This window comes from Scomber japonicus, chromosome 22, assembly GCF_027409825.1.
Source record: "Scomber japonicus isolate fScoJap1 chromosome 22, fScoJap1.pri, whole genome shotgun sequence".
Lineage (NCBI taxonomy): Eukaryota > Metazoa > Chordata > Actinopteri > Scombriformes > Scombridae > Scomber > Scomber japonicus.
Genome location: NC_070599.1, coordinates 18,327,941 through 18,341,567, shown reverse-complemented (window position 1 = coordinate 18,341,567; position 13,627 = coordinate 18,327,941). Strand labels below are relative to the sequence as shown.

The 13,627-nt window shown below is 40.8% G+C and overlaps 1 protein-coding gene across 2 annotated transcripts in view; it reads left to right on the top strand.

Moving 5' to 3' along the window:
• Positions 1–13,627, top strand: part of LOC128383927 (phosphofurin acidic cluster sorting protein 1) — an 80,971-nt gene that overhangs the window by 55,528 nt on the left and 11,816 nt on the right. Inside the window, exons 5-12 of one of the 2 annotated variants that reach the window (XM_053343512.1) lie at positions 3,094–3,238; positions 3,331–3,422; positions 5,037–5,114; positions 7,492–7,551; positions 9,949–10,109; positions 10,896–10,989; positions 12,747–12,827; positions 13,134–13,255. In XM_053343512.1, coding sequence (XP_053199487.1) covers positions 3,094–3,238; positions 3,331–3,422; positions 5,037–5,114; positions 7,492–7,551; positions 9,949–10,109; positions 10,896–10,989; positions 12,747–12,827; positions 13,134–13,255 — 833 coding nt within the window. Of the gene's footprint in view, positions 1–3,093; positions 3,239–3,330; positions 3,423–5,036; positions 5,115–7,491; positions 7,552–9,948; positions 10,110–10,895; positions 10,990–12,743; positions 12,828–13,133; positions 13,256–13,627 lie in introns of both variants that reach the window. The other variant, XM_053343511.1, reaches the window with a different exon arrangement.

Sequence of the window (13,627 nt, the reverse complement as noted above, 5' to 3'; positions counted from 1 at the left end):
ACATTTCTGTCTGAAGTCACAATGAAATGTGGCTTTGATTGAGTTGTGCTTCTGTAATATGACAGATGACTGTAGTTTCCAGTGACCCAGCAAGATGGACTGTTGAACTGTGAAGTCCCCCTCCACTGACAAATGCGTTTTTCTTGTTGGATGTTTGAGCTTCACTGTGCAGAGTTTGACAATAGAAGAATGTTTTTACATCCATCAGAAGAAGGAAAGTATCTCTGAACTCATCAGAAATCTTGAGGTGAAGGCGTGTACCTACGAGGAGGGTTTGTGACATCACAACTAGTCTGGAGCCAATCATGCAACTAATACCCCTTTTCCACCGAGCTGGAGCTGGAGCTGGTTCGGAGCCAGAGCCTGACTAAGCACCGGTTCTTTGCTTTTCTACCGCCAAAGCTCTAGCCCCGAGCCTCAGAACGGGAGCCAGACCAAGCACCAACTCTTTACTGGTCTAAAGCAAGAACCGATTACGTCAGCGGATTATTAGCCGGCTAGCGGGGTTAACGTTTATTAGCCGGCTAGCAGGGCCGACAGCCGGCCAGAGCTGTCGTCGTCGTCGTCGTCGTCTTCTTCTTCTTCTTCTTCGTTTCCGGCAGGCTAGATGCCTTGAGCCATGTTGCTGCTTTTCACTGGTGAATCATGGAAGTGCTTCAAAGGCTTAGCACCAACTGAGCACTGGTTCTAGCACTAGCTCCGAACCAGCACTGGCTCCAGCTCAGTGGAAAAGGGGTATTAAACAAGTTTAATGTGGAAACTTGAAGCCTCTTGTGCACAAACACTTAGAATAGACTAAGAAACATCTTGTATCCAGAAGTTAGACTTTGGAAATGATCATTGATGCTCGATTTTTCAATGAACCAAAAGTAGATGTAATTTAAGGATTCTAACCTGGTAATTAAACTCCTCTTTATGGTAAAAGCAGATTAGACACAAAGTCTAGTATTTTCCTTTCTTTTAAAACGTATCTTGAGAGGATGTTTTTCTGTTTTGCCCGTAAACCTGAGCTGTTATGAAGTACATTTTTTAAGTAGTATTTTTTAAAGGAATGCCACACCAACTGTGACACTTCAAAACATGTGAAGTTGCAGGTTTTTAGTAAATATTAATACCTGTCATTTATGCAGCATTTTTTAAACTACAGTGATTTAGACAGGAAAATCAACACAGAAACCTATAAAAAAAGATTCAATATAAAAAAGATTTGCAATATCAAAACATTTCAGCACTAGAAATAAGACATGAGATCATATCACTCCTGTTCTGGCCTCAGTTTCAGCAATAATTTAAAGAGTTTACTGACTTTGAATAAAGCACTTCATTGATTGGCTTTAAGCTGCAGTATATTTCTGAATAGCAGCTGTAGCCTCAGATTCTGAGTATTTCTTATAAGCAGTGATCATATAACATGACGATAGAAACGCATGAACAACCTTCTCAAGATCATCGCGGGAAAGGAAAAGACCTCATTTATGACATCATCAGTGATGGGCAGTTGTTAAAATATCTGATGTTATCACTAAAGATACAATATTTTACAAGAAGTAAAAGGAAGGGAGATTACATAAAAATAACTGGATCTAAAATGCTTTTCTCATTTATTGTGCTTATGAGTTTCCCCCCCCCCCCAATTTGGCTCAGCTTTTGCTCTGCTTCACATTTATTTTTTTTTAGCTTCTTCGTTGCCTCCCAGGGCTCATAACAGCAGAGAGTGAAAATAATCAAGCTTAAATGCTGCAATTATCTGTGTGATAGAAGTATGTTTTAGGGAGGAAATCCAGGGCAACGCTGTTCAACATAATGCATTACATTAATCAAGGGAGAGGTTTAACTCTGTGAGCTCCTTTTTTGTTCTTTTTAAACGGATTGTTATAAAGCTGTGGCGGAGTTTCAGAAGATGAACCTGCAGTAAACCCATCACTGACTTTAGTCAATAGACAGAAAGCTAAATTACACCAGCGTTGCTCATTAAACATGCATATTGCGAGCGTTCATGATGTTTGCCTCGACACATTTGCATAATTGTTTCTTCTGACTGGAAAATGTTTAAAATTAGCCGCCGCAGGAAGCTTTAGGAAGCTGCCAGCAGCATTTTTGAAGCATCTGAAGCAGATTCCGGCTAACCTTCGGCCAAGCTAACGGATGCACGTCACTCTTTTAAAGTGTGGCTAAGTCTGCCTCCAATAATAAGCTGCACAGACTTCATTACCTCCCCTGAGTGTGACCAGACTGCTGAGAGAGGTTGGGTGTCACTTTGATTCACACACACACACACACACACACACACACACACACACACACACTCAGGAGACGTGATGCTGCTGTTTTGCTGCAGCCGCAGAGAGAAATGGTGTTTGCTGTCTCACACGTTCCCGTCTTCATCCATGACTCTTCTTTTTTTCTTCTTCAGTCTCATTTTTTTCTCCCTCTCCTCCTCAGCCCGTTATCATCCTCTTCTTCTAGACTTCTGCTTCACGTCTGTCCTCATTTCTTCTCTCGCTGCTTGAACCTTCATCTCAGTCTCTCTCCTCTGCTGTGTGGGAAAAAGGACCATGATCCATAACCCCCCCCCCCCCCCCCCACTCTTCCATGACTATTTCTATTAGATATTTAACTGTCCTGACCTTGTTTTGTAGCTCATTGTTTCCATTTGTATGACACTGTTTTATCATTGAAACTGCTTTTTGGAGCTTGTTAAAGACTTTATTCAAACCATTCAGGGACACAAATCCTGTTTCACTCTCATTATAAAAAGCAGTCAATGACACACACTGTCTGTTTTCTTAATAAATAGTTTGTCAGGATAATAGAGATTAAATTTCTTTCTATCATGACACATCTCAAATATCGCCTAATCCTTGTTTTAAAAGATGCATTTGATTTAATAATGTGGTTTTCTTTCTTAATAACTACACATTAGATCATTATATCCATTATTATATGACTAAGCAATAAAAATAACATCTGAAGGCAACGTTTGTATGATTCTTAACGTCATTCTTGACTTCACTCGTGTCTTTTTGTAAATGGGTATGGAAAACTCTACAAGATTTAACAAGCCCCCCCCCCTTTTTTTTGATCTCCTTTCAGGTGATGCAGCACCCCAGCGAGGGGGCGCAGGTCCTGGGGCTCCACAGCCAGCTGAAGGACGCCTCCGTGCCCGTCGCCGAGATCAGAGTCTACTCTCTGTCCAGCCAGCCGATCGATCACGAGGGACCCAAAGCTAAGATGTCTGGTGAGGACGAGGACGAGGACGAGTTTACCACTCTGAACACTTTTTATACTCCTCGCTGTCATTCTTTAATCCTCTCTTTCGTCTGTCTTCAGATCGTTCTCCGGACATCGACAACTACTCAGAAGAAGAGGAAGAGAGCTACTCGTCAGAACAGGAGGGCAGTGACGACCCCATTCATGGACAGGTGTGCCTTTTGTTACTCTAGCCTTCTTAAATCAATTTGCCCCTTTAGGTAGAAGTCTATACAGTGTCGTCACATCTGTCCTTAACAAGCCTCATAATGTGCAGTTCTCACAATAGTCTTTTTAAATGTTTCAGTTTTAGGTTGTTTTTATGTTACAAGCATCACAGATCTTAAATTATAGACATTTAAAGCCTTTTAAAGCATGACCGTTTCTAAAATGAGGTTATTTCCATTTTATTAGCATCCACAATTTCCATTAATTTGTGAAAATGTATGTGTGTGTACTCTGAGTTAGTTCATTTACATTTACAGCCCAGAAAAAGCGACCTTAGAAAACATGTTTTGCACAAAGTGAATCAGTTATTGATCATTGGTTTCTGTTAGAGAACCTGATCGAACAGGAGACACAAACACACTGCTGTGAGCATCAGCTTGTCTTTTTTAGTTTTTTTAGTTGTTTTTTTTTTTTACTGTGTCACCTTCTCTCTCGGCTTATGAGCGAGAGGACGTGTCTCCGGGGAATGCGAGGTGGTGGGGAGAATTGGAGCCCATCGGTGCGAGAGATTGAGAGAGAGAGAGAGAGAGAGAGAGAGAGAGAGTGAAAGGAGCAAACAGACATCATAGAGAGATAAGAAGGGAGCAACAAGGCATTTTAGGGAGGCTGGATTGAAAAAGAATAAAAGAGGAGGGATGGAGGGAAGCTGAGAGTCAGGGCGGGGTGAGAGAGGAGGAAGAGGAGGAGGAGGAGGAGGAGGAGACTGCAGTGAAAAAGAGAACAAAAAAAAGCTCATGATGGCCTCTAATGTGTTTGGTTTAAAACTGGATTTTAAAGTCTGGCTCTCCTCCTGGACGGTTACACATGAGGAAGTAGCTACAGGATGTCCTTTTTATTCAAATGATAGTGAGTGAAAGCTTGTTTGAGCGTCTGTGATTAAAGGAAGTAATATTTCCAATGTATCGGTGCAAGAAACTGGCACGAAAATGACATAATATAGAGGTAATAGAGAAATATGATCCACATATTTGACCTGACACTTCATCAAAATGCTGTTTAACGATGATGTAAACTGTCATTAGACTTAAAATACGCAGGCTGACCTCAATTAACCAGAGTCATCACGTACTTTAAATAGATATAATCATGATGCACAAAGATAATGGCGAGATTTACTACCATTAAAGTATCTATCACACCTCAATATATCTGAAATTACAAAAATACACAGGAAATATCATTAGACTAAATATATAACAAAGATAAAGTCATACTTCTATTGACAAAGGATTGTCAGTTAAGTCAAATTGATCTTTTGCTCCCCCCTGAAGCTTCCTCCTGATTGCTTTTGATTGGACGGTGCCACCAGTGTTTCCTAGCAACCGATTTACACATTACTAAGCTCTTTATCGGCTTTAATCAAATTTAATTATAACCTGAACGTACACTTTATTTCTGCTATGATGCGCGTGATGTGTATAATTTTGTATTGTGTGTCTAATTCTGTTTCTATAGTTGGTTTTAATGCTGCTTCATAGCTGTGTGTTTTTAAATTTGACCTTTTTTCTCTTTCTTTCACTCTTTCTCTCCTTTCTCTGTCTTGCCACTTTTTCTAACAGTACCTATTTGATGAAGAAGAGGAGGTGAGGAAGAAGAAGCCGAGGCGTAAGCTCCCTTCCAATGCTGCTATCACCAGGGTAAGAAAAAAACCTCTCTCTCTCTCTCTCTTTCTCTGTCTCTCTCTCTTTCTCTGTCTCTCTCTCTCTCTCTCTCTCTCTCTCTCCCTCTCTCTCCCTCTCTCTCTCTCTCTCTCTCTCTCTCCCCCTCTCTCTCTCTCTCTCTATCACTCTGGTTTTGTATTCATACCTGCTTGTTTGGTCTGTAAAGCAATTTTGCGGCAGACCTGCTTCATGAAAAAGCTCTTTCAAATAAATTTGAATTGACTGGGCGCCCCACCCTCACCCCCTCGCCTGCCTCTGCCTCTTGCCTCACCTCAATCAACCCCTCCTCCTCCTCCTCATCTCTCTCTCTCTCTCTCTCTCTCTCTCTCTCTCTCTCCCTCACTTGTCTTGGGGTTTTTCTATAAATCCGTTTTCTGCCTCTCATTCTCGAGACGTGTAATTCAGGCCAATTTTGCGGGAAGGAAAATATTGAAGCGACTCACCACAAGCACCTGCAATAACACTCGCCACTGCTGCTGCTTCCCGGGATGGATTGACAGACACACACACACATTACAGACACACACACAGAAATACAAGCACACATACAGACACTCACATTTGGCAAGGATGGAGATTAACACTCAAAATTGTCAGAAACCCTGGAACTTACACTAGTCCTGCTGTGTGTGTGTGTGTGTATGTGTGTGTGTGTGTGTGTGGCAGCTGGAGTTTTTATCAGCAGGTTATTAATGGAGAGCTCCTGTTGAGGTCTCAGACTGTCACTGATGCTCTCCAACAGCACCGCCTGTGGACATCACACACACACACACACAGACACACACACAGACACACACACACACACTCACCCACAGAAACATTTACAACCCCAGCTCTACAAGCTCACTACTACTCTTCTACTCAAACTGCTGCTGTTGCTGATGAAAGACAGCGTTGACAGCGTTCTCACTAAAAATACCTTTTCACACCAACTATGTCCCCACCTGTCAAAAACATTGTTTGACTACAGCAAAAAAAAAATCACTCACTTGAGTACTTTACAACAAACAACAAGCAGGACCGTAGCATCATTTCTATATATACATTAAACTGCATTATTTTCATTAACAATAAATCTATTTATTATTTTCTGGATTAACTCTAAAAATCTATTGATCTATAAAATGTTTAAAAATGGTGAAAAATGTCTGAATGTTTCCCAGAGCCCAAGATGCAACCTAAAATGTCTTGTCCTGTCATGACAAGCAGCAAAAGCAAACCCAAAAATACACTCATAAAAGACTAAAGACTTTCTAAGTAGCTGGAACAAGAGAATTTGAACATTTTTCTTCCACAAAATGATGAATTTATTATCAAAATAGTCAATTAATCAACTTTAATGAAGAGAACAATAGGGGAGCTGCAGATTTTGTAGTAAAAACACAGAAAAAATACATATTTCAAAATCAGATTATTTAATTATTGATTTGTTAAAATTCATTAATTCAGGTGCACAGGTGGTCGAGTGGTTAGAGCGCATGCCGTATACGCAGCCGACCCCGGTTCGAATCCCCATCGGAGGTCCTTTGCTGCATGTCACACCCCCCTCTCTCTCCCATGTTTGCTGATAAATAAAGGCGTCTATGCCAACAAAATCTTTAAAAAAAAAAAAATAATAATTAATTCTCTGTGATTAGAAAAAGAACAGTTTTAGTCACATTATTATAACTCACAGATGACACAAAGATGTGGGAGTTTGGTTGAATTTCACAGTTTTCACCACAGACAAAAAGTCCAACTGCTTAGTCGTCTCCTGCCAAACCTGTTAATGTGTTAATGAGAGCTTTAATGAGACGTGCAGTAGTCAGTCATATTCTGGGTTTGTTTACATGAAAAACTTTTATAATTGCATAGAAGCTACAACAGTCGTACTTTCATTAAACACGTCATTAAAAAGTCCCTGCTCTGTCACTTCTTATCATTTTTACTGTTTCCTTTTTGTCACTCAGAGTGTTAAATTAATAACCAATCCCTTTGTACTTTATTCATCCAAACATCTGGTGCTGGGAGGCGTCGATTCGATAACACACACACACACTCGCTTCCAACGTCTTCCATTTTAATTTGAATAACAACACAAGCTAGCAGTCACACCTCAGCCCGGCGGAGAAGAAACATCTGCGAGTGATATCACATTTCCCTTTATGTGACAAACAGAAATATGTCCTGTATCCATTAACTGCTGTTGTTTGAGCCATCAAGCGTGAAATGTGAGCTTGGTGAAATTGCTGCCGCGTCTCTCTCTCCCCTGTCGTCTCCATGCATCGCCTTCCTTCACACACACACACACACGCTGAAATATGAGCATCCATTTCTTGAATGTTTTTTTTTCCCCCATTTTCTTTCTCCGCAGCAACCCAACATCAAGCAGAAGTTTGTCGCCTTGCTGAAAAGGTTTAAAGTCACTGATGAGGTAGGTGCTGTTTTCTCTCCCTTTCCCTGACATCACTCACATCACCTACAGCATCCTCACTTTCACTTCAGGTGCCAGGTTCAAAGTGTATATCTGCTTCAGAGGTGGCTTTTTTTCCTTCTTCTTTTTTTCTTCCCGGAAGTCAACATGTATTTCAGTGAAGCTCTGAAGATGGAGAGCGGTGTGTGTGTGTGTGTGTGTGTGTGTGTGGGAGAGATGTGGCAGAACAACTTAGATTCAGTGGATGACTAAAATAAAAAAAAAGATTAAAGTAGAACAGATATGTTTAATGTGTTTGTGTGTTTATTTTTGCACCGCTCACACTTCTGCATCACAGTGTGTTTTTGTGTGTAGGTGTGTGTGTGCGTTTCTTCCTTGTCGGAGTGTAATTTTGTGACAACTTGGTGTTTGTGTGGCCGCTTTTCTTCTCTGTGAACTTTCTACCACCCTTTTCCATCATGATTCATCATTTTATCATCCAAAATACCAAAATACCATAACTACCGCTAGTACCTCTATTATCATGCTCAGATTAATGCTGCTGTTATATGATTACTGTTATTACTATTTCCACTAGTTCCTGTTCTTATAATGTGGGTGTTATTTCCTTATTTTGGGCTTTATCTCTATCTGTTATAATATCAAATACACAATATGAAGTCTGATGCAGGTTGTAAACAAAGCTCAGGGTTAGAGAGATGTATTTAACCCTCCTCTTGTCCTCGAGTCAAGGAAGGGAGGAAGAAGGAAGGAAAGGAGGGAGGAAGAAGGAAGGAAAGGAGGGAGGAAGGAGGGAAGGAAGGAAGGAAGGTAGGAAGGGAGGAAGAAAGAAGGAAGGAAGGGAGGAAGAAGGAAGGAAAGGAGGGAGGGAGGGGTGGAAGGAAGGAAAGAAGGAAGGGAGGGAGGGATGGAAGGGAGGAAAGAAGGAAGGAAAGGAGGGAGGGATGGAAGGAAGGAAAGGAGGGAGGGAGGGATGGAAGGAAGGAAAGGAGGGAGGGAGGGATGGAAGGGAGGAAAGGAAGGAAGGAAGGGAGTAAGAAAGAAGGAAGGAAGGAAAGGAGGGAGGGAGGGATGGAAGGAAGGAAAGAAAGGAAGGAAGGGAGAAAGGAGGAAGGAAGGAAAGGAGGAAGGAAGGGAGGAAAAAGGAAGGAAAGGAGGAAAGGAAGGAAGGAAGGGAGTAAGAAGGAAGGAAAGGAGGAAAGAAGGAAGGAAAGGAGGGAGGGATGGAAGGAAGGAAAGATGGGAGGGAGGAAAGGAAAGAAGGAAGGAAATGAAGGAAGGGAGGGAGGGAGGGAGGGGGGGAAGAGAGAAAGGAAAAGAAGAAGGGAGGAAGGAAAGGAAGGAAGGGAAATGGGGAAAAAGGGAGGAAGGAAGGAAAGAAGGAAGGTAGGGGGAGGAAAGAAAAAGAGAAGGAGGGAGGAAGGAAGGAAGGAAAGGAAAGGAAAGAAGGAGGGAGGAAAGAAGGAACAGTCAAAAATTTAACAGTTCACAGGCGACCTCCAGGTTCAACTTTGACCTGTTGTATTTAGGTGTTAGAGATTATTACTGATATATTTCAGATGCTCTCATTTATAGTATTTAGGTTTGGAGCGGTTATGTTCCCAGATTTCATCACAATGTGGAGTTAACTGACGGAAGTGATGGCCAGAACTAAGACTTAAGTTATAATAAAACAATATATAATAGTGTCACATGGTGCTGATTCACCACATTACATTCCCTTTATTGGCATTACTTAATATTACACCAATCCAATATGCTAAATCTTATTAAACAGACTAATGCAACCAATCCATATTAAATATGGTTGATAATGAACTGGAACAATGCAGCTTTCTCATAACAATATAATGCTAATTAATAAAAAACCTGTTATACAAACTGAGAAATGACAGTATATGAATGTAATGTGTGATGATATTATATATTACACACTCCCAGTCAGCTCCACACAGCGAGGGGAACAGATGTATTGGGGTATCCTTAGTGTTATTACTATCACTCATCTCTATGTACACACACCCTATTTTAAACACATGTATCTAAGTGCAGTATCTCAGTTAAAAATGTGCTCTGGTTATGAGAATCCCATCAGCGAGGCATGTAAACATCTCACTTTTTTTTTTTTTTTCGCTTTAACAGCCCGCCGTCTGTGAAATCTCACACTTGCAAAGCTTTGTGGGTACATTTTGATGTGAGCAGGATAAACTGGCAGTGAAGCTGCGTTTAGTATCACTGTTGGAGTCTCCCTTGTATTTGATTCATGCTGTTCAGTTAAAGCACAGAAGTGAATTTCTGACACTTTAAATAAAAAAAAAGTGTGAACAAGCAGCATCTGCATTACTCTGTGTGTGTGTGTGTGTTTAAGTCTGTTGGTCACTACTGTGTCTCGTGCAGGTGGGTTTTGGCCTGGAGCACGTGTCCAGAGAGCAGATCCAGGAGGTGGAAGAGGACCTGGATGAGCTCTATGACAGTCTGGAGATGTACAATCCCAGCGATAGTGGTCCAGAGATGGAAGAGACCGACAGCATCCTCAGCACGCCCAAACCCAAGCTACGGTAACAAGCACAGCACTCACACCTACCACACACCACACACACTCTTATACATACATGCAACAGTGATAAGGGCAGACTCTCTCTGCTTTGACAATTCAGAGCCCCCTCTGTTGGTGAAAACTGTGCATTGCAGCCATACATTTAAAAGCTTTACACAGATTACTTTGAAGTTATAAGGAATGTGATTCAAATCCTCAGAGTCTGTAAAGGAAGAAGAAAGAAAATATCAGTCTGTAATTACTTTTAACCAGCACAGCAATATAATTCACACACTATTATTTACAAGTGATAATCAGTTTGTCTCAAAAAATAAATGATATCATTATTTTCTTAATGTCACATATTTCCTGCTGAATGGGTCGGTTAGAGGTTGATCTAATGTATAACCTAAGATGTTGTTGGTCATTGAGAGAATTTATAGGATAAAGGTGGATAAAGAAAAGTAATGTTTTCTCCTGTTTTTTAGGGCATTTAAGTTTTTTCATGGGATCTTCAAAGCTGAGGATTTAAATAAGAGTCCAAAAACAGCAGTAAAATCAGTCAAAAGACTAATCTTTGGCTGATTAATGACTGTCATGACTTTAAAGTGATAGTTTACAACAGCTTTTATAACTGGTTGTAAGGTTGTACTTTGAAACCAGTATATAAATAAGTGTGACTGTGTGACTCAGAAGTTAATGATGAGCTGCTCTGTCCAGTTTTTTATTACTGTTATTATCACTGTAGTTAGATTATAGTATGTTATGTCTAAGTAATTTTCTTCTGTTTCTGTCTTTGTGTGTTTAGGCCATTCTTTGAGGGAATGTCCCAGTCCAGCTCCCAGACGGAGATCGGAAGTTTAAACAGCAAAGGCAGTTTGGGCCGAGACACTTTCAGCCCTGTGAGTAACTCAGATGCACGAGGAAGAAGCCGCAGCTGCAGCATCAGCAGAAATATCACTCATGTGACACTCAGGAAAACCTTTTTTTTTTTACCACCTCCATCTCACCGGGAGCTGACAGTTAATGTTTACTGTTCCCAAAGGACGTCTAACTTTACAACCAGATGTTATTTAAGACTCTGCACTAACATGAGTTGAGTTGCAGGTGCAGTGTGCGCACCTGTGACCACATAAAAGTCTGCAGCTGGTGTCGAGTGTTAGCATTAAGCTCTTAAACCCTTGAAGAATTTTTCTAGAAATGAATTATTTCTCAATTTAAGTGTTTGTTAAAACTTTCATTCCTGCAGTCAGTATTATCAGCTGTAAGCATTATTCGTCACAGTTTCCTGAAATGCTCTGTTTCCTGTCACAACGTGTCAGCATACATGGAAGTAAAACACTGTTCTCCACAATTCACCAAGTGCACACATCTGAGACACTGCTGAAAGTCATTCAAAATCATTAGCACTCAGAAATGGAAAGTGATAAATAGGGTATAGAGTTTGTGCATCATCACTATTACTATCACTATCAGTCCCTAATATAGAGAGAAAGTAGGTATAACTGTTGTGTTGCTAAGGTGCAGTATTAGCATATATACCCCCCCACCCACCCACCCAAGGTAAACCTGATGGGTCATGAGATAGTCATCAGTGTAGATTTGTAGATACACAAATATTTCTGTTGCACTAAGTCATTTCTTTAAATTACATTGTAGCTTATGAATTAGTAGATTATAAAACCACTCTAGGGCTCTAATTAGTATTTAAATATGAGAACGAGTATCACGCTTTAGCTGAACTGATCATACCACCTCATCACCTGGAGACATACTGAATGTAACCTGAGCTTTATTTCTAATGAATTAGAAACCCAAAGCGTTGGGAACGTGTGTCTTCGAGAATGAGGTTGAAAACCAAAGCAGTCCTTAGCTGTATTAGTAAGAAATTGCATCTTTATTGTTTTTATTGAACGTATTTTCCACCCCATTCTGCACATTGTTAATATTTTTATTATTATCCCTAACCAGTGTTATCACAATAAAATGTGATCATGAAACATTAACCGAATGCTAAGTTAGTAAAGTGCTTCACACTGGCACACGCAGCGAGATAATAAAGTAATAAAACTGTATTAAAACAGCTGCAGCGCAAGCTTGAAAGCAACAATGACTCCACATTGATGTGGTAAATATGCTGAATCTAAAGCTCATAAAAGTCTCCCCAGCAGGGAAGCATTGGCAACTATAACATTTCAGAGATGTTTTAGGCTAACGTTTCCTTAATGGAGCAGAAAACCAATAGCTCTTTGACAGTTGCTATCAGATCAATAAGAAGTGCTCGTGATCTCACTGAACTCAATGGCTTTTACTTGATGCTGCCGTTCTTCCTTTCTTAGTAGGCTGAGATGAGCCTTTGGTGTTACGACTGCAGTCTGCCCACATCCTAAAACATGTTTGTAAAAGGGAAAGTCTACTTCCATTATAAGAAATCATTTTAATCCAATTTATTAGTGTGAAGTGAAATGAAATGCCTGAAGAACTGGAGAAAAATCATTTCTTCTGTACATCACTGCTGTTATTTAAGATTGGTTATGATGTTTCGTCGCCTTAAGCTGAGCGCTGTGGCTGCGTAATGACTTCTGCTCCTTTTTATTTACTGAATATCGAGTCTCGTTAAGCGTGTAGACTGACTGCTGCTCCCTCGTCTTCCCAGCAGGGGGAGCAGCCTCCTCTAGAGAAGATGAAACCCTCCCGCAGCCGCAACCTGGAGGAGGCCCTGTCTGAAACCGACACACTGGTACGACTCTTCTAATGAGTGTGTGTGTTTTTGTGTGTGTGTGTGTGTGTGTGTGTGAAGGAGAGAGAATTAATGGTGCGTCAGGATCTTTGTTAATGTCACTCCGAGGGGAAATCACTGCCATAAGTGAGACAGATTGAGAGAGAGAGTGGAGACCAGAAGAAAGAGAGAAACAAAAAGTGATGAGGTGTCAGGAGAGATGGCTTTAGGATTGTCTGTATCCCCTTTCTTTGACACTGACAGTCTGTCTTTGTGACTGTGTGTGTGTGACTGTGTTTGTGTGTGTGTGTGTGTGTCTGTGTGTAGGAGTTAACAGATCAGGAGCTGTTTGCCGAGGTGGGCCCCTGCATCACAGTGTCATTGCCAGAGAAACCCCGTACGCCCCTGAAGAGCAGCAGAAGCGAAACCCAAGCCATGCCGTCACCAAGGTAACAAATGACTCCAATAGAGGAGATATTTTAATTTAGTTATTCATTCATTCATGTGTTTTTGTTTTTTTATTTATTCAGGCGTAGGTCTTGGGGGCCGAGCTCTTACTGTCGTCGTTTTTCAGCTCAACCATCCACTGACAGTCTTTTTGCTGAGAGGTGATGTACAGGTGTACTTCATGACCTGGTGACATCACTGCTGAGTGTGGTTACAGGTGCACAGTGGTGGAAGAAGTACTGAGATCAGTAAAAGTACCACAGCAAAAAAAAAAACCTCCATTACAACTCCTGTATTAAAACGTATATATGTAGTATTAAGTATTAAAAGTAAAACTACACTATTGGATTTATTACTTACAGCACCAGTCAAAT